At 45.0% G+C, this 21,840-nt stretch overlaps 1 protein-coding gene across 2 annotated transcripts; it reads left to right on the top strand.

The window, feature by feature from the left end:
• Positions 1-12,828: 12,828 nt before the first annotated feature.
• LOC123403343 (probable serine/threonine-protein kinase WNK4) lies at positions 12,829-17,001 on the top strand. Of its 2 annotated transcripts, XR_006611455.1 has the most exons (8): positions 12,829-13,391; positions 13,753-13,790; positions 14,455-14,682; positions 14,764-14,984; positions 15,260-15,417; positions 15,495-15,885; positions 15,958-16,831; positions 16,869-17,001. XR_006611455.1 is itself a non-coding variant. In XM_045097285.1 (7 exons), exons 1-7 carry the CDS (start codon positions 13,314-13,316, stop codon positions 16,698-16,700), a joined length of 1,857 nt encoding a protein of 618 aa, XP_044953220.1. In that variant the 5' UTR covers positions 12,829-13,313; the 3' UTR covers positions 16,701-16,834. The 2 variants fall into 2 exon arrangements, 1 of the variants encoding a protein (XP_044953220.1); XM_045097285.1 differs by lacking the exon at positions 16,869-17,001 and having other exon boundaries at positions 15,958-16,834.
• Positions 17,002-21,840: the final 4,839 nt, after the last annotated feature.

Raw genomic sequence — 21,840 nt, 5'->3', positions numbered from 1 at the left:
AGACATGACCGAGACATCTCTCCGGTCAATAACCATCAGTGGGGTCTGGATACCCATGGTGGCTCCCACATGTTCCACGATGATCTCATCGGATGAACCACGATGTCAAGGATTCAATCAATCCCGTATACACTTCCCTTTGTCTGTCGGTATAGAACTTGCCCAAGATTCGATCGTCGGTATACCTATACCTTGTTCAATCTCGTTACTGGTAAGTCTCTTTACTCGTTTCGTAGCACGTCATCCCGTGACTAATTCCTTAGTCACATTGAGCTCATGATGATGTTCTACCGAGTGGGCCTAGAGATACCTCTTTGTCACACGGAGTGACAAATCCCGATCTCGATTCGTACCAACCCAACAGACATTTTTGGAGATACCCGTAGTGCACCATTATAGTCACCCAGTTACGTTGCAACGTTTTATACACCCAAAGCACTCATACGGTATCCGGGAGTTGCACAATATCACGGTTGAAGGAAAAGACACTTGACATTAGAAAAGCTTTAGCATACGAACAACACGATCTAGTGCTATGCTTAGGATTGGGTCTTGTCCATCACATCATTCTCCCAATGATGTGATCCCGTTATCAATGACATCTAATGTCCATGATCAGGAAACCATGATCATCTATTGATCAACGAGCTAGCCAACTAGAGGCTTGCTAGGGACACATTGTGATCTATTTATTCACACATGTATTATTGTTTCCTGTTAATACAATTATAGCATGAACAATAGACGATTATCATGAACAAGAAAATATGATAATAACCATTTTATTATTGCCTCTAGGGCATATTTCCAACAATAAGCTCCCGGAGGTCAATCCTACCTCCGGCAGGGTGCCGGGAAGAGGTCTCCTGACGCTCCCGATCTCGGAAGCGCTGCGATGGCGGAACGATGGACAAATTCATGATTCTGGAAGTTGTGGAAGGGTTTCCTCTCGGGACTCTAAATATAGGCCAAAGGAGGGCAGCGAAGGAGGTGGGGCCCACCCAGGCAACCTCCTGGCGTTGCCTAGGGCCTGGTCGTGCCAGCAGGTCGCCTGGGCAGCCCCTGGCCCCCCTCTAGCCCATCTTCGGTGATCCGAAAGCTTCTGTTTCGCTGATTTTTTATATTTTTTCCTAGAATTTTTCGGGCTTCGGAAAATTGGGTAAAAGCCCCTGCAAAATAGACATCAGCAGACAAAAACTGGCACTGGGTGCACTGAGTTAGTAGGTTAGTCCAAATATGTGTAAAATGATATAAAAGTGTAGCAAAACATATAACATTGTCACCCAAAAGATCATGAAACAAGAAGAAATTATAGATATGTTTGGGACGTATCAACATCCCGAAGCTTAACTTCTCCTCGTCCTCGAGTAGATAAATGATAACACAATAATTTCTGTGGTGACATGCTAACACACATATAAGAACTTCAAAGTAAATCAAGTAAGATATGCAATTCAAGTTAAGATAATAACAAGCAAGAGTCTATATCTAGCAAAGTAAGAACATAAAGGTGCAAGACCTCTCGTTGTCCATGACTCGAATGTCTCCAAATGGTGTTTGTGTGCAAGAAGTGGGAGATGGGTTGAGATCATAAAATATATATTTTTAATTGAGAACTCAATCTACTAAAATTCACACTTAGTCTCCTTTGGGATCTTATTTTGACTCATCCCCAGACCACTAGTAAGGCACAAATCAAAATGTTCCTCTCCCTTTCGACTTTGAGCACTCATGCAATGGATGAGCGTAAGCAAGATATGTTGGCACTTAGGATGGCAAATAGAATAATGATGGGGAAGGAAGACAAAAATGTGTGATAGGGTCACATCAATGAGGACAACCATAGGCGAGAGAAAGCCAAATGATAGATATGATGTGAGGAGTATGGATTGCCATGTAACAGATGCACATATGAGCTAAGGTAAGCTCTCCAATGGAAATAGTGGGGGTGCATCCAACTTGTTTGCTCATCAAGACGTAGAGCTCATTTGAGGAGGCTCATCATTGGAATATGCAAACCAAGTTCTATAGTGTAAGGGTCCCCACATAGTTATGCATCAATGATAATCTCTATGTAGTACCAATATAGCAATGGAGTACGAGTGTGGATCTTCAAAAGGAATAGTAGTGTTGCCCCCTTCTCTCTTTTTATTTCTTTCTCTTTTTTTGTGGCCTCTTTGGCTCTTTTCTTTTTATCTCTCATTTGTCCTCTCTAGGATATTTTGTTTGTCCTCTTTGGGATCTTTTCCTCACTTAAGGGCTACACTCTATGTTTTACATGAATAAAAAGAAGATCATCACACTTTATAAGAAGTACTCAACATAAAGACAAGTGAAAACTATCATGATGTATGAAAATGTATGCCTCTGCCAGTGTAGCAGGATATGCAATGATACTAGCACGTCATGTAGCAATAATTGGAGCAAGGCCCAACTATCAAGAGGCTCTACGATCAAGTAAAAGCATGTATGACATGAAGATCAAGTCGTGAGATGGTGGATGTTGCATGGCAATGTATCTCAGAAAGGCTATGGAAATGCCTTAATAGGCAGGTATGGTGGCTGTTTTGAGGAAATATATAATGAGGCTTATGTATGACAGAGCGTATCATGTCATGGGTTTGGATGCACCGGCGGAGTTTGCACCAACTCTCAATGTGAGGAAGGGCAATGCACGGTACCGAAGAGGCTAGCAAAATATGGATGCTGGAAGTGCCAACAATCGAATACTCACATTAATCCGAAGAACTCATACACTTACTATCGGTAACTCTCTATCTAGTTAGCAATTTCACAAAGAGACAAGTACCCCGAGGAGGAGTGTTTGGGGGTTTGGTTATCCTTGCGCATCCTCGACTCATGGTAACGTGAGGGTACTCTATATATTCCAACCCCTCCAGAGGTTAGCGATCAATTTAGTAGATAGAGTTCTCAACTAATTTTTAGTTTTTGAAAAACACACGGATTTTCCGAAATACGACACCTATCACTAATAGGCTCAAGCTCTTGGCACCAATAGTCCAAACATTACTCAAATCAATACCTCAAAACTATTGCAATTTATAACTATACTTAAATAGCAATCTCAATTACCTACTCATGCAAGACACACAACTCAGTGCAACGAGCCAACTCTCTAAACAAGATAAGCATGATAACTCAAGAAAGTTCCAAAATCAACCTAAATTAAAGCTCTTAAAAAGATAAGCACGAAAATTAAGAGCTAAGCATGACAGTAGCTATGAAAAGATGAAGAACACGCATAAAAGATAAGCATGAAAACCTATGTTGTGTTCTAGAGTGGAATGGAGCGTGTGTGTCTCCCAAACAAGGTAGGATATGTTCCGACTTGTTATGAACAGCAAGAAAAACTAAAACAAACTAAAAAGCAAATAGCGGGACGCTCCAACCATAGCACATAACATATGAAGTGATAAAAATATAGCATGGAGATGGACGAACTGATGATTGTCGATAAAGAAGGGGATGCATGGGGACATCCCCAAGCTTAGACGCTTGAGTCTCATTGAATATTTCTTGGGGTGCATGGGGGCATCCCCAAGCTTGAGCGCTTGATACTCCTGTATCTTCTTTCATCATCTCGCATCGCATACTTGAAAACTCCCTTCATACGAAACTCATCATAAGCTGATTAGAGTGGTTAGTACCCTTAATAAAACAATTCATTACCTGCTGGAAATAAATATTTTCATGAAAAGATACTGCTTTTCATGATTGCCAAAAGGTTTTTTCAAATAAAAAGTAAGCTTAGGATTTGCTAAACAATGGAAACGCAAAACATGGCAGAATATATGAAAAACGGAACAGCAGGTAGTAAATAATTTATTCCGGGCAGTTATGCAACTCAAATCAAAACCTAAGAACATATACCAGAAAGGCAATTATATATATCATGCTGTAAAAAAAATCAGATCAAAAATATGATCTAGTGATTTTTGGTGAATTGTTCCGTCAGGCAGACAAAATCTGTTTCTGGACAGCATGTCACAATCTTTGAACTTTCTTTCAATCGGAGGCTATAACTTCGCACAAAGCTTAAAAATAAAGATACAATGATGTTGCTACAGTAGTAACAAGCATCAAGACCACTAAAATAGAAAGTAAAAACAAATTGGGTTGCCTCCCAACAAGTGCTTTCTTTTATGCCTGTGAGCTAGGCATAATGCAAGAAGATCAAGTGTTATCAACTCCAAAAGAATAACTTGCTCGAGTAACGGACTCATAAGGTAACTTAATCTTCTTTTGAGGGAAGTGTTCCATTCCCTTTTAACAGGAAATTGGAATTTAATAATTCCCTCTTTCATGTCAATGATAGCACCAACGGTGCGGAGAAAAGGACGTCCCAAAATAATTGGACATGAAGGATCACATTCAATGTCCATAATAAGAAAATCAACGGGCGTAATTATCATTGACAATAATAAGCACATCATCAATTCTCCCTAAAGGTTTATTTATGGAAGAATCAAAAAGACGAACACCAAAAGAACATGGATCATAAGGTTTCCAATCAAGCATATCATACAATCTTTTGGGCATAACGGAGGCACTAGCTCCAACATCACACAATGCAAAGCAAGAGATATTATTCAATTTAATTTTCACCATAGGATCCCAACCATCTTCTAGTTTCCTAGGAACATAAGTCTCTAACTTGAGCTTCTCCTCCCTAGCTTTGATAAGAGCATTGGTAATATGCTCGGTGAAGGCAATATTGAGTGTACTAGTGTGGGGGTCTTTAGCCATTCTTTGCAAAAAGGTGATAACTTCAGAGAGACTACAATTGTCAAAATCAAAGTTACTACCATTACTTAAAGTGGTAGTAATGTCATCTAGGCTCATTCTTTTGGTAGTCTCTAAATTCATAGGACCTTCTTGTCCCATGGTTGAGGCATTAGCATCACCATTAATAGGTCCATTGGGACTAGGAGTGCGATGGGTGCTAAAAGTTTTGAGATCCTCAACAACTTGTATAGTAGCAATGGTAGTGTGTGTAGGAAGGCTCTTAATTCTCTCTTCCTCTTCTTTTTCCCTAGCCCATCTATCTTTAAGTTTGGCTAGCATTCTTATGTTTTCATTAATTTGGACTTGGATAGCATTCATGGGTGTGGTGTTCCTTTCCTCAAGGGGGGAGTTCTAATTTTAAGCATCTCTACATCATGAGCTATGTTGCCACCTTCAAAGAGAGACTATCTAATTTTTCTAGTTTCTCTTCTACACTCTTGTTGAAGGCCTTTTGATAAGTGATAAATTCTTTAAGCATGCTCTCTAATTCAGAAGTGGAGTTTTTGGTGCTAGGATAATTGTTGTTGTTTCTATAGTTGTTGGATGGAAACGGTCTAGGATTGCTACCAAAATTACTCCTATAGGCATTATTATTGAAGTTGTTCCTAGAGATAAAATTAACATCAACTTGCTCTCTTTCTTGAGCAACCAAATAATTTAAAGGAACGTCACGAGGATCAATAGGAGCTTTCTTAGTAAGTAAAGTCATGATCATGTCAACCTTATCATTAAGGGACGAGATCTCCTCAACAGAGTTTACCTTCCTACCTATTGGAGCTCTCTCGGTGTGCCATTGAGAATAATTTGGCATCATCTCTTCCAATAGCCTTGTGGCAGCACCAAGTGTAATTGACATAAAGGTTCCTCCCGCGGCCGAGTCTAACAGATCCCGCGAGGTAAAGTTCAATCCTGCATAAAAAGTTTGGATAACCATCCAAGTAGTCAAATGATGTGTAGGGCAGTTATTAACAAGAGATTTCATACGTTCCCAAGCTTGAGCAACATGTTCATTATCCAATTGCCTAAAATTCATAATGTTACCCCTCAACTGGATAATCTTAGCAGGCGGGTAATACTTCCCAATAAAAGCATCTTTGCACTTATCCCAAGAATATATGCTATTCCTAGGCAAAGATTGAAGCCACACTTTAGCTCCTCCTCTCAAAGATAAAGGAAAAAAGATTAAGTTTAACAATATCACCATCTACTTCTTTATACTTTTGCATATCACAGAGCTCAATAAAATTGTTCAAGTGCAAGGCAGCATCATCTCCAGCACCGGAGAATTGATCTTTCATAACAAGGTTCAGTAAAGCGGGTATAATCTCATAGGACGTGGCTCCAATGGTGGGAGCAGCAATAGGAGTGCAGATAAAGTCATTGTTGTTGTGACTAGTGAAGTCGCACAACTTGGTGTTCTTAGTGGAACCCATGGCAGCGGCAACAAGTAAGAACAAAGCAACTATTTTTTTGTGGTTTTTGGTATAAGACTCTAAAGCAAAAACTAAAAAGCAAACTAACAAGACTAAAAAGCAAAGGTAAAGGATAGCGTGCAACTCCTTTATCTTGAAGACTGGAGTCCCCGGCAACGGCGCCAAAAAACTTTGCTTGATGACAAGATGATGTATATACTTCTCGCACCTCGTTGGTTACCCCAAGTGGAAGGTTGAGATGCAGTCAGCAGCAAGTTTCCCCTTACATGGAGACTGTAAGGTTTATCGAGCCAGGAGGACTCCTAGGATCAACAAGTAGGTGTCTTCCGCCCTGGCGCTAGCAGAAGGCGTGGACCTAAACACACAACAAATAACTTTGCTCCCAACGAGTACAGAGAGGTTGTCAATCTCTCCGGCCTTGTAGTTTGCAAAGGATCAAAACACAAGCGGGAAAGGTGATAGTGATTGCAACGAAAAAGTAAACAAAAGCGGTAAATGGTGGGGGTGTAAACAATGATGGTGATATGGACCAGAGTCACATAATATTCACTAATGATGTCTCTCTCCCAAAAGATGATAAACAACTATGCTTGGGTAAACAAATCACAGTTGGGCAATTGACAGAATTATGGAAGCACCGCAATACTAATTATGCTACTTGATAGTTAGAGGTTCAATAGTAATGGGCAGTAAACCAAGACAAGTAGACCGTATACTCATCAACATCTACTTACTAATCATCCACCTTGAGATATCTATCCAGAACATCTCTTCGGTATTAAGTTGCGAGCCCCACCTAAAGTGTAAACTCAAAGCAACGGACAACTGCATTAACGAACTATGCGTAAGGTAAACAATCCTTGCAACTGTGGTCATAAGCACAGTTGTTTTCTCCTGGTGGCAACAACACATCCCCTATTCTCATGTTTCTGTCACTCAAGCTAGACATTGAGGGGCATGAACCCACAATCATGCATAACGCTCCCTCTTGGAGTTGCAATATACTACTCGGCCAAAGCAATAAATAACAACGGAGAACATGCATGAATCACTAAGGAACATAATATAAAAGGATAATCAAATATATAACTCATAAAAATCTAAACATAATCTCATAATCCATCGGATCCCAACAAACCGAGCATAGCAATAGCAAGAGAATTACATAGATGACTTGATCATGTAGGGCAGCTCACAAGGACTAACCATTGAACCACAAAATTGGAGAGAAGACATCACATAGCTACTGGTCATGGACCCATGGTCCAAGGAGGACTACTCATGGCACGCCCGGGAAGCGTCCATGGGGGTGGAGAAGCTCCCGGAGGTCAACCCTCCCTCTGGCAAGGTGCCGGGAAGAGGTCTCCTGATGCTCCCGATCTCGGAAGCACTGCGGCGGCGGAACGATGGAGAAATTCGCGATTCTAGAAGTTGTGGAAGGGTTTCCTCTCGGTACTCTAAATATAGGCCAAAGGAGGGCATCGGAGGAGGTGGGGCCCACCCAGGCGGCATCCTGGCACGGACTAGGGCCTGGCCGCGCCAGCAGGTCGCCTAGGCAGCCCCTGGCCCCCCTGTGTGCCATCTTCGATGATCCGCAAGCTTCTGTTTCGCTGATTTTATATATATATTTCCTGGAATTTTTCGGGCTTCGTAAAATTGGGTAAAAGCCCCTGCAAAATAGAATTGCAGACAGAAACTGGCACTGGGTGCATAGAGTTAGTAGGTTAGTCCAAATATGTGTAAAATGATATAAAAGTGTAGCAAAACATATAACATTGTCACCCGAAAGATCATGGAACAAGCAGAAATTATAAATACGTTTGGGACGTATCACCTGCTCCGAAAGAAACTGACACTTGTCATTTAGAGTAACCAAAATTCCTCAAAGTCTTCAAGAGAAAATCATCAAGTGAGGAAATACTCCAAACACCCAAACCCAAACCAAAACCCAAGTGATTGAGCATCACTGAAGAATTTCATGTGTGGAACCAACGCTTGTTACCTTTGAGGACTGTGCATCCTCTAGACGGTTAGGCGTCATGGTCTAGAGCATCCAACAGTCAATTGTGGATCGCCGGATGACCGAGTTTGTGAGGGTTTGGAAGTCTGCCCTGAAGACTTGCCACGAGTGTTGGGCGAGGACTGTGTGTCCTTAGCTCAAGGAGAATACGGTAGGGACTGTGTGTCCCGGGACTGTGTGTCCTTTGGTTTTAATACCAAACCGCTCCAAACTAGACGTACAACTGTCACAACAGTTGGAACTGGGTCATCAACAACTGTCTTCATCAAGCTACGGGTTCTATTTCTTCAACTCTCTCATTTCCTCAATTGTATGTTGAAGACTCTCATATGTACTGTTTGAAGAATTTGTCTGAAGACTTTCTCTGAATTTCCTCAACCTTAAATTCTTCACCTGAGTTAATCTTCACCTACATATCATGTACTTGTGACCTGTGCAAACAGAATCTCTGAAATCACGTTGAGTACTTTGTTGTAGACGTTTTTGCACATCTGATCCTGTACTATTTCCGCTCCACTCAGTTCATGACTCAGGACTTTCCTCACTAGGAATTTCCTCAGTGATGAAATTGTAAAAATCGCCTATTCACCCCCCCTCCAGTCGATATAACGCACTTTCACCAACGTGCCTATAAAATGCAGCGCCCGCCACGCGTCCTTCCGCCGAATCTATTGCCCCCTCGTCTCCCCACGCACCCTCCCTCGCCTCGCCAAGCGCCTCTCTGCCTCCTTCCTCGCCTCGCCGCCACCTCGCCACCATGCCACCGCGCCGCCCGGGAACTTCTGGCTACTGCAGCGTTCGTGCGCGCCCCTCCATCGCGTTCTATGCTAAGATCCGATCCGATGAGATGCGCCTCGGCCTCGGCACGTTCTACACCGCCAAGAAGGCCGCCCACGCATACGACACGGCGGCGTGGCGCCTGAACATGCCTCGAAGGGAGATGAACTTCCCCGAGGTGATGACGATGGAGTGGACGCAGAACGTCGCGCCTCGTTGATACGTCCATTTTGCATCATGCTTTCATGTTGGTATTTATCACTTTATGGGCTGTTATTACACTTCACGGTACAATACTTATGCCTTTTCTCTCTTATTTTACAAGGTTTACATGAAGAGGGAGAATGCCGACAGTTGGAATTCTGGCCTGAAAAAGGAGCAAGTTTGAGATACCTATTCTGCGCAACTCCAAAAGCCGTGAAAATCAACAAGGATTTATTTTGGAATTTATAAAAAATACTGGGCCGAAGAAGTACCAGAGGGGAGCCAGCAGGAGGCCACAAGCCTGCTAGGCGCGGCCTCCCCCTGGCCGCGCCTAGGGGGCTTGTGGGCTCCCTGGTGGCCCACTGCCCTCCTTCTTTTGCTACAAGAAGGGTTTGGTTCCAGAAAAAATCAAGAGGAGGCTTTCGGGAGGAATCGCCGCCGCCACGAGGCGGAACTTGAGCAGAACCAATCTAGAGCTCCGGCAGGGTCGTCCTGCCGGGGAAACTCCCCCCCAGGGGGAAATCGTCGCCATCATCATCACCAACACTCCTCTCATCGGAGGGGAATCATCACCATCAACATCTTCATCAGCACCATCTCATCTCCAAATCCTAGTTCATCTCTTGTAACCAATCTCCGTCTCGCGACTCCGATTGGTACTTGTAAGGTTGCTAGTAGTGTTAATTATTCTTTGTAGTTGATGCTAGTTGGATTACTTGGTGGAAGATTATATGTTTAGATCCTTGATGCTATTCAATACCTCTCTAGTCATGAATATAATTATGCTTTGTGAGTAGTTACTTTTGTTCCCGAGGACATGGGATAAGTCATGCTATAAGTAGTCATGTGAATTTGGTATTCGTTCGGTATTTTGATGTGTTGTATGTTATCTCTCCTCTAGTGGTGTTATGTGAACGTCGACTATATAACACTTCACCATTATTTGGGCCTAGAGGAAGGCATTGGGAAGTAGTAAGTAGATGATGGGTTTCTAGAGTGACAGAAGCTTAAACCCTAGTTTATGCGTTGCTTCGTAAGGGGCTGATTTGGATCCACTAGTTTAATGCTATGGTTAGACTTTGTCTTAATTCTTCTTTCGTAGTTGTGGATGCTTGCAAGAGGGGTTAATCATAAGTGGGATGCTTGTCCAAGTAAGGGCAGTACCCAAGCGCCGGTCCACCCACATATCAAACTATCAAAGTAGCGAACGCGAATCATATGAACATGATGAAAACTAGCTTGACAGAATTTCCCATGTGTCCTCGGGAGCACTTTTCTTCCTATAAGAGTTTGTCCAGGCTTGTCCCTTGCTACAAAAGGGATTGGGCCACTTTGTTGCATCTTTGTTACCGTTGTTACTTGCTACTTGCTACGAATCATCTTGTCACACAACTACTTGTTACCGATAATTTCAGTGCTTGCAGAGATTACCTTGCTAAAAACCACTTGTCAGATCCTTCTGCTCCTGTTGGGTTCGACACTCTTACTTATCGAAAGGACTACCATAGATCCCCTATACTTGTGGGTCATCACTCGTTTACGGGTAGTGACCGATGAGGACCGTCGCCGGAACCGGAGGCGGGAGCGCCGCCTCAGCATTGCTGAGATGGACGAGCATGCCATGGCAGAGTGGCGCCGGCCATTCCCGTAGGACGTCCTCCACGAGCGCCAATTCTTCGTGCAAAGCACGGTGGAGAGGGCAGAGAGGAGGGCGAAGCAAGCCACCTATCGTAAAGATAGGCGTACGCGGAAGCAAGCCACACTCTTCGAGATGGAGGTGAAGGAAGCATCGACTTGGTCCTTCGACGATGAACGTTGGACTCATGCCTTTATCATGACGGAGGAATCGGACACCGGCGCGTCGGAGTCTGGCAACGACGATGATGAGTAGTTTTTTTATCGGGTTTTTTATCTATGCTATGCTATGTAGGTTTTTTAACTATCGGGTTAAGATACAACTATACTATGTATCGTTCTTATTCTATGATGTGATCAAAAATGCATGTTGCATGCGTTAAATTTTGTGTGTCTGCTGGAGTGCCCCGCGCGCGCCTAATTTTTGAGGGGCTTTGTTGGAGCCAGCCTTCGACGACGCGCTAAATTTTATGGTGTGCGCGCTGTAAACAGAAATTTTATGCGCGTTGGGCAGCTGTTGGAAATGCTCTTAGATGTAATATTTATCTTACATCTAGATGTGTTTACCAAAACCAAAAGAAAAAAGGGATAAGGAGCACTCCCTCCGTAAAAAATATGGGAAACGTTTCCCTTCGGCGCGCTGGCGGAACCGACGCGTCGGTCGCTCGCTGTCTCGCGCGGGCCATGCAACATTTTTCGCACGCGCGTGCTTCGCTGGTGAGGCCATGCAACATTTTTCCGCTTAGATTTGCTGCAGCCACGTTTAATTTTGACGCAAACCTTTGTCATTTTGCTATATTTTGCCCATTCAAAAAGTTGCATTCACGGTTGGTTGCAACTCGAGTTCGTTGGATTTTTGCTACAACCGACGTTTTGACTTTTGCTACAACCGTGTTAATTTTTGCTACAATCGGCATCATTTTTTTCTGCAACCGTTCACTAAAAGTTACATACACGTTCACGTAGATATTTGCTACAACCGGCGTTTGACTTCTGCTACCACGCACCATCAACTTCGTTTTTTTTGCTACGATCACGTAGATATTGTTTTTGCTATAATATTTTTGTTGCAACCGTTGACGAAAATTATTGCATCGCGCCAAAATTTTGTTGCATCGGAGAAAAATGTTACATGAAGATCTAACGTTGCGGATCGTGCGGCCCGCGCGCGGCCGGCGGAAAGTTTCGACCGGCGGCCGGCGCAGAGCACCGGCCTAAAAATATACTCCGTAGGGAGTATTTTAAACTTGGTAAACATTTCTGTCCGGTGCGCCGGCCAAACCGTTCGGCCGGCCGCACGCGACCCGCGCGACCCGCTTATTTGGCACGTAACTTTTTTTCGTCTAAATTTGTTGCAATCAGCGTTCATATTTGCTATAAGCGTTTTTTATTTGCTACATTTGTCTAGTAAAAAAGCTGCATATACGTTTGGTTGCAACTCCAGTTCGTCGGATTTTTCTTTACAATTGATGTTTTTTACTTTTACTACAACCGTGTTAATTTTTGCTACAACCAGCATCATTTTTTACTGCGACCGTTCAGTAAAAAAGTTGCATCCACGTTCGTAAGAGTTGCAACCCGAGTTCACCGGATTGCTTTGCTACAACCCTTATTTTGTTTTGTTACCACGCATCATTAACGTCTTTTTTTTTCTACGATCACGTTGATATTTTTCTACTATAATCATATTTTTGTTGCAACCATATAAAAATTTACTGCATCGTGGTTAAAATTTGTTGCATTGAGCAATATTTATTGCATGCATATATCTAACAGTGTGGACGCGTGGCGGGTAGCGGTTCGTGCGGCCCGCGGCAGCCGAAAGATTCGGCGCAGAGCACTGCCTTTGAACTTTGTTATCAAAAAAATCCGCAAATTAAACAAGATACCAATCCTGTATCTTAACGGAACAGAATGTGAGTTACTATTTCCATCCCTCCACCTTTTCCTCCTCGCCGCTACCAATCTCCCCCTTATTTCTCCTCGCCTCCACCCGCGCATCTCCGGGCAGCCTAAAATCATACCCACCCTACCCTACCCTACCCTACCCTCGGTGGCCGCCGGCTCTGCCTCCCCGTAATCCCAAAGTTGCAGCAGGGGACCCGCCGTGATGGGTTCTGCATACCCGACGGGAGGAGACTGACCGGCGGAGAATAAGGTGCTGCTGCAGTCTGCCGGGTGCCGGGCAATGGGCGTCGCCGTGGGACAGGTGAAGCCGACGTCACTGGGCAGCCGCCCCCGTCGAATGCGGCCTTCGTACGCCCCCTTCTCCGAGCCCTTCACTGAACGCAAGGCACATGCCGCGCCGTCATCCCCTTCCTGGCCGGCAGCGTGCTGCGCGTAGAGGCCCCTCCCTCCTCCGCCCAGCTTTCTCCACCGATCTGGCTCCATAAAAAATTCCGCTTCCTCTCCGTGTTCGCGAATTTGTTTGATCCAAAATGGAAGTATTTGGCGATCGGGATGACCCGACCGATCCTGAATACATAGAGGTGGATCCGACCGGGCGATACATGCGCGTAAGTTCTCGTTTGGTGCTTTATTTTCTGATGATTCATCTTGCTTCGGCTCTGATTTGTTTGATTGCTGCCAATGTGACTTGCATCTCCATGCTAGTTTGTTGACCCTGCGGTGAAACAAATTGTTGTTATAAAAACTTGTATTTTTCAGTATCTTGTTGCTTCCTTACATGGATAACAATGCAGAGTCGTGCACGTTGTGAGCAGTGCATCCTGTTTTATAAATAAAAGTTGCATTAGAGCTATGTTAGAGAATGCGCTATGAAAATTCTGCCAATTTGCTCATTTGATCGTACCTAAAATGATCAACAAAACCATCCGCGCCTATTATATTGATCTAATTTTTTTTTCCTTGTTGCAGTACAATGAGGTGTTGGGGAGAGGAGCTGTCAAGACTGTGTATGCCCTTACCATCATATTGTTTCATTTGTGTTTCTTTGTCAATTTATTGATAGGTTGTCTCGTTTTCTTTCCAAACCTTAAAAGATTGGCATAGTATTAGTATATTTTGTACTCCCTCCAATCCATATTACTTGTCGCATGTTTAGTACAACTTTAGTACAAAATTGTACTAAAGCTGCGACAAGTAATATGAATCGGAGGGAGTATTATTATTAACAATGTCACTCTGATTAATGTGTAGGTGTTAATACAATGATTCATATTTTAGTTACTAATGCACATGCTCAGTTTTAGGCTTATGGCTGTAGTAAAGGTACCCTTTGTCGCTGTTCCACTTTGTTCAGAACAACCAGAAAGGCCCCAGTTAAATAACAGCAGTAGTGTAGTACTCAATCATATCTTAGACTCCCAACAGCCTGTCTATTAACTTGGGTTTAAAGTGATTTGGACCGAGGGAATATCATCATTTCAGAATGTAGCCTCTCTAAATTGTTCTGGAGACTTGTGGTGTCATTCAGTAAACAGATTCATATCAGGTTAATGATAAACTGCTACGCAATTATAATGCTACATTGCTTATATTTCTGTTTACTTTTTTACACATTTCTTCTGACTATTAAATGGGTCTGTAACTTGTGTTTCATTTTTAATTTGGATCTAGTTACAAGGCATTTGATGAGGCCGAAGGTATTGAAGTTGCATGGAATCAAGTCAACATAGATGAGCTGATGCAGTGTCCAGATAACCTTGAGAGGCTCTACTCGGAAGTTCATCTACTGAAATCTCTCAAGCATGAAAATGTAATGAAGTTCTACAATTATTGGGTCGATGATCGAAAGAAGACAATCAATGTTATTACTGAACTGTTTACATCTGGCAATCTTAGGCTGTAAGTAATCATTGACCCATCCTCTGCTGCTACTTCCATCTTTCTTGAGAATGACACCATCACAACTTTGTGCATCTCTAGTTACCGACGGAAACATCCACGCGTTGATTTGAAAGCAATAAAGAATTGGGCAAGACAGATTCTTCATGGATTAGATTACTTGCACAGCCACCAACCTCCCATTATCCACAGAGACCTGAAGTGTGATAATATTTTTGTTAACGGCAATCATGGACAAGTTAAGATTGGAGATCTTGGACTAGCTACAATTATGCGAACGCCTAAAGCAAGAAGTGTTATTGGTAATAATATTTTTGCTAGTTTATTGTATTCCATGTTTGCTGAACAAATATGTTGTGGTTCTTTGATCTTACAAGACAACGTTGTATGTTATGGTTCCACCATTTGACATCTTTATATCAGTATAATCTTCTGCCATACATGGTTGTTTGAACTGTGAAAACCAAGTTGGCACCTGTTTTCTCATTTAGACATGTTATTTGGTCTTGTATTTTCAACAACCCACTCTTAAGTTTTAACCATTTTCTAAAACAAATTGCACTCTTTATTTTGGTAGGTACTCCTGAATTCATGGCACCTGAGCTATATGATGAGGATTACGATGAACTGGTTGATATTTACTCGTTCGGTATGTGCATGTTGGAAATGTTCACTCTTGAATATCCATACAATGAATGCAAAAATGCAGCTCAGATTTTTAAAAAAGTATCCAAGGTAAGTGTTTTTTATTTATATTCTAGAGTTGTGCTTCAATCCAGCATCTTTTCTAAAAGATAGTCTCTAATCTTTAGGGTGTCAAACCGGCTGGACTGTCCAAAATTGTAAATGCTGAAGTTAAGAATTTCATTGAGAAATGTTTAGTTCCTGCTTCTGAGAGGCTGTCCGCAAAAGAACTATTGCAAGATCCATTTCTTTGCACCGATAATGCAAAAAGTTTTGCTAGCATTATGGTTCCATCATCAATTCCCAAAGCAATGGGGATCCCTCTGGAATCTTTGCACATGGACGTCGATACTCGTGAATCTATGTGTGCTAGCTCGGGCGAGAAAAATGTCCTTGGGTCTCCACACAATTCCGTGTTGGAGTTCACGAGAACTAACAGAAATACAGAACTCAATCTAAAGGGCGAGAAAGTTGATGATAGTTCAGTCTCACTGGTTCTACGGATTGCTGATTTGTGTGGTATGACATACTTTACGTTGTTTGGAACTTAGATTACTATATTTTTGTGACATCATTGACTTTCTGTCGCAGGTCAAGCAAGAAATATCCATTTCCTCTTCTACCTCGAATCTGACACGGCTATGTCTGTTGCTGCGGAAATGGTTGAACAGTTGGAGCTAGCAGACTGCGACGTTACTTTCATTGCTGATTTTATTGACCTTCTGATAATCAATCTTGTTCCTGGTCGGAAACTGGCAAATGATGCAGCGATGAATCCATATGTGGAATCTAAAACGTGTGGAAGTGAGCAATTAACTATTTCCCAGCAGAACCCATTAGAGATGCCACCTGATTATGTGTTAGTTGAAAGTACAATGCATCCTAAAGATATCAGTGCATCGCCGAATAAATATCCAGAATCTGTCTCAAGTGCAACTAATCTGGAGGGGCCAAAGTGCTCCGAGGGATCGGACTTTTCTTCTCGGCTTGCTGGGAGTTCTGAAAGTCCGAGCTACGATGGCACTGATGACTGTGGGATTATGTACTGTGGTGGGTACAAAGAGGGAATCCATAAACTGGACTGCAACCATGTTCTAGGTGATGGGCCAAGGAACATTTCGATTTTCCATATAGATGAAACATCACCACCTCCTTCGGAGCTGGTGAGCGGCTGCTCGTCAATTTCCATTACCGACAGTCAAGATGTGCTGAATGGGGAGCTTGATTTGATTGAAGTTGAGTATAAAGATTGGTTTGATGAATTAGCGAGGATGCGGGAAGAAGCTATGGAAGGAGGAGGACAGGAGAAGTGGTTACCATATAATGATGTTTGAGTTCAAGTATCGTGTCTCGTCTGAAACATCATTGGAATGTCTTTAGATGTTCCTCTGCCTCCTGTTTCTACAGTTTTTCTTTTCTCATGCAAATGCGAGTTATAATAATCAGTAGGATCATTGTCATCGATGTAGATTTGCACTGCTGCGCGGTGCGTTTATAATTAGTTAGTTTTGTAGCTTAGCTCCGAGTTTTCCCAGCATTATAACTTTGATGTGGCATCGGGAAGACGCAACTGTTGTAGATATATGAGCTGGAGAAATTTTCAGTGTTGGAATGAATATATGCAGTTCCCCAGTATCTGTGCTAGGACTCTCTGTCTCCCCAACAGCTAACAGCGAGCCGGATTGTGGTAAAAAATACTCCCTCTGTCCTGAAATTATTGTCGCATCGGTATTTTTGCAATTTAGTCCTTAGTGTTTTCCCGACCGAACCCGCGGTCCTCTCTTCTTCCTCATTCGGCGACGGGCTCCCTCCTCCCTTCACTCGCCCCCCGTCCCATGGCGCCTCGCTCCCTCCTCCCTCCCCCTGTCCCGTGGCGCCTCGCTCCCTCCCCGCTCCCCCATCCCATGGCGCCTCGCTCCCTCCTTCCTCCCCCACCCCCGCCGTCCCACGGGACCGCCTCCTTGCTTCCCCGGCGCCGCGCCGCCGTCGCCTCGTTCCCTTCCGCGCGCAGAGGAATTTGAAGGTTCGATTTTTGGAGACCACCGTCTGCAGTCCTTGATCCCCGTCCACCTCTGTCCGTCGTAGACCACATCCGTCGACCACGAAGCTGGAGAACGCGGGGGACAGTGCCGGCTGAGAACAGGGAAGCACGGGTGACCCTTTTCCACTCCACCGATGGCTGCGCGCTCAAGGTGGAGGAGCTCGCCGGAGTAAAAAAAAAAGGTACACCTTTCCACTTCTCCCGCCATCTTGCATTTCTTCTTAATTTCTGAACTTCAATTTTACTGAATGTTAAATGTTACTGAATGTGTTGTTCCTGCGCTCGCTAGCAGGTTTGGAGATGCTGCTGCTGCGCCAACTAGAGATGATAGGGGAGCCGATGAGCCAAACGGCACAAGCAAGCTAAAGGCTCCCCCTTGTGAGCTCGACGGCGACGGCGGCGTCTTGTTTGCAGTTGTCCTGGATACTGTCCCTCAACAGGACCGTTGCTAACCACGACCTGCACTACTGGGCATCGGATGGAACGTCCAAAAACGAGCCCCGTCTGCTGAACCTAACTGATGCAGAGAACATGACCGCGAGCAGTGCAGCCTTCGGGACTAGATTCGCCAAGGATGACCCTGTGCTCAACCACATCGACGAGGAGATTCTACAACGTACTCCAGCAGTATGACTGGAGAGCCGGCTCCAGGAAGATGGTGCATAGGTGCTGGGGACGACGGCCCCTGTTCTGTTTTGGGCAGCACGGATGTTCTTAGAGCAAGTCTAGTAGAGCGCTCAAACCTCCAAACCCTTAAAAATAACCGCTTTTTTACAGTTTTCGTTCGAAAAACGGCGTATACTAGAACCCTTAAACCCGTAAATATTTTTAGAGGTCCGACCCTTAAACGCCATCGCAGCCTGTAGAAGTGAGGGTTGGGGGGAGTTTCTTCCCCCAACCTGCACTCCATTTCCTGGAAGTTTCAGCTTCCTTCCCTCCCTCCGCAGCGCCGCCGCCGCCCCTCCCTCGATCCGCCGCCGCCGTCCCGCCCTCCGCCGCCTGCGCCCCGCCCCGGCCGCCCTCCGCCGCCTGCGCCCCGCCCCGGCCGCCCTCTACCGCCGCCGGCCCGCCCTCCGCCGCCTGCCCCGTCCGCATCGCGCGGCCGTCCCTCCGCCGCCACGCCCCGCCCCGGCCGCCCTCTGCCGCCGCCGCCCTGGCCATCCCTCCGCCGCCACGCCCCGGCCGTCCCGCCGCCGCCCCGCCCTCCGCAGCCCGTCCACGCCGGCCCTCCGCAGCGCCTCCGCCCCGCCCTCCGCAGCCCGTCCACGCCGGCCCTCCGCAGCGCCTCCGCCCGCCCTCTGCAGCCCGCCCGCCCTCCGCAGCGCCTCCGCCCCGGCCGGCCCTCCGCTCCGCCACCCCGTGCCGGCCGCCCCTCCCAGCGCCGCCGCCCCGTCCCGGCCGGCCCTCTGCAGGTTCGAATTTTTGCTTTTTTCTTCATTTTTACATTTTGGCACTCATATTGTAGATGGAGTTGAACAACGCCGACATGGACTCGTTGTCCGATGCGTCGGATTGGTCGTCATCCGACGATTCGGACATTGACGAGTTGTTGCAAGACGACGACGTTGAGATGATGAGCCTCCTCGTCGACGTGCAAGCGTTTGAAGACCGCGTGAAACTTATGGATCAGAGGAGAGGGTCGACGATGGGGCGACTCACCATCTACCGGAACCGTGCTCTCGGACACGAGCATTTGATGCAAGACTACTTCGCGGAGGTACCTACATACCCTGCTCGTCTCTTTCGCAGAAGGTACCGAATGCGTCGTAGTTTGTTTGTGAAGATTGTCAACGATTGTGAGGCTGCCTCCTATTACTTTAAACGTCGTAGATCCGCCGCCGGTATCATGGGGTTTAGTGCATATCAAAAGATATCGGCGGCAATGCGGGTACTCGCTTATGGCATACCCGCGGATTATAACGACGAGTATCTTCGCATTGGGGAAGATACAACCACGGAGTCCGTCCATAGGTTTGCCAAGTTGGTCATCCGGTTGTATGGTGAGAAGTATCTTCGGGCATCAAACGAGGAAGATACAAAGGGATTAATGGAAATGAATGAAAAAAGGGGATGGCCGGGGATGCTTGGTAGTCTTGATTGCATGCATTGGAGGTGGAAAAATTGCCCAAAGGCATGGCATGGAATGTATTGCGGTAAAAGCCGTGATGCTACCATTGTGCTTGAGGCCGTAGCATCGGAGGACACATGGATTTGGCATGCATTCTTTGGGTTGCCGGGAACACTCAATGATATCAATGTCCTCAATAGATCTCCATTGTTCAAAAGATTAATTTCTGGGGATGCTCCAGCTTGCAACTACAAAATCATGAACAATGAGTATTCAATGGAATACTATCTCACCGATGGCATCTATCCCGAATGGGCAATTCTTGTGAAGTCCATCAAGGAGAAAAATGGGGTGCCCTTAACAAGAAAAGAGGCTCATTTCATCAAGGCACAAGAGGCAGCCCGCAAAGATATTGAGAGAGCTTTTGGTGTTTTACAAGCAAGGTTTGCCATAGTTCGGGGTCCAGCTCGGTTTTGGGACAAGAAAACCTTGGTGAACATCATGAAATGTTGTGTGATTCTACACAACATGATCCTGGAGGATGAGAGAGGGTTAAACCTCCCTTGTTTCTATGACAATGTTGGTACGCGTGTGCAACCGGAAAGAAACCCTTCTCGCATACACGCCTTTCTTGAAGCACATCGTGAGATTGAGGATGCAACCACTCATGGTCGTCTCCGGGATGATCTAGTAGAGCACCACTGGCAGTTGGATGGGCGGCGTATTGGCCCATGATGTATCTTTGTTTTACTTTTCTATGTCCTATTTGATTCGAACAATTGTTGTAATTTGCTCAAACATTGTTGTAATAATTTGAATGATTATTGTTTTATTCGGTGCTGTAATAATAACTAGAATGATTATTGTTTTATGTCAAATGTGATTGAATTTGTGATATGTCATATGATGAAATGTGTGATATATGAAATGACAATTTTAAGGTTTGGGGTTGGGGCAAAGAGTAGAACCCTCAAACCCAACCCTTATATTCCGTTATAAGGGTTGGGTTTGAGGGTTCTAGTCTTTGCTCCTGTTTTTCAACCCTTAAAAGTGTCAAAAATGAATAATTCTTAACCCTTAAAACTGATTTTATATTTAAGGGTTTGAGGGTTCTACTAGAGATGCTCTTAAACCCGGGCCTACGGCTATGAAACTTTATGTAAATTGTATCACCACGAAACCACGAGTTCAGTTATCTGTGTGTGTATGGGACAGTTATCTTACGTCCGCAATCCCTTCCAGAATTACCAGTGACCGTAGCTACAAGTTCTGCAATCCCTTCCGGCAATCCAATATCTGATGAGAACTGCAGTCACTGAATCCCTTCCGGCGCCTGAACCTGAACCTGTGCTACAAGCTCTCCTGCTGCTGCTCCTGGCTGAAGGCAGCTGGAGGCTGGTGCTCGGTGCTGGGAAGGAGCGGCCTGGGTGCAGGTGTGCGCGCCGTGTTAGACGACGTCGAAGAGCAGCGGGTCGGCGGCGGCGCGCTTCACCTGCTTGGCCGGCCAGTCAGATCTGAGCGGCGACACCCACAGGTAATCGCGGCTGGAGGGACTCGCGATGGCACAGATGTGAGCGGCGGTGGCGGAGCAGGTACTTTGCGACGACGGAGGCGGAGCACTTCCTGTACGGCGGAAATCACACAGCTTGGCGGCGCTGGCCCCTGGGGACGCACGGCCAACGGCGGAGAAAGAAGACAGAGTCGAGGGACTTGTTTGTGACGGCTTTGAAATTGCAAAGGCCTTTTTGCAAATTTAGCATTGAACTGCGCTTGCGACAATAATTACGGGACGGAGGGAGTAGCTCCGACTGCAAGTATGCCTGCCTTCGCCAGGGAAGTCATTGGCAAAGAAAGAGCATTGAATAGTCGTGGCAGAAAATAGTGTTATGGATCCATTTTAGTTGTATTTGATACAGTTCAACTTTGTATTAAATCAGCGATAATAATATGGATCAGAGGGGGTAATAAAAAGAAGACACACTTGGGGAGTTGTCAAAATTAGATGTTTGAATAAAAAAAAGTACTCCCTCCGTCCCTTAATATAAGAATTTGGTTTGCAATTCAAACTAAACTGCAAAATCGAGTTATATTAAGAGACAGAGGTAGTACTGACGTTTTTCAGGTCTGTTCGACCAAACTTGTTGATGGTTAAATAGTGCACGCAGAGCAAAGTTCAAGCAGGAGATCAAGTGGCTCATCCATAGCTCCAAGAGAAAGAAGCACATGCCTGGGTCTGTGGTTTAGATGATTGCTCTTGCTGTTGTTGTACATTTCATTTGTGTGCATAGTGGTAGATCAGCTGCCTCACTGTTTTAGATTGATCTATTCTTTGGCCTTTTCTCCTTTATAATTTCTGTACAAAAAG

Source organism: Hordeum vulgare, chromosome 6H, assembly GCF_904849725.1.
Source record: "Hordeum vulgare subsp. vulgare chromosome 6H, MorexV3_pseudomolecules_assembly, whole genome shotgun sequence".
In the NCBI taxonomy this organism is placed as follows: Eukaryota; Viridiplantae; Streptophyta; class Magnoliopsida; order Poales; family Poaceae; genus Hordeum; species Hordeum vulgare.
This window is presented reverse-complemented; position numbering and strand designations above follow the sequence as displayed.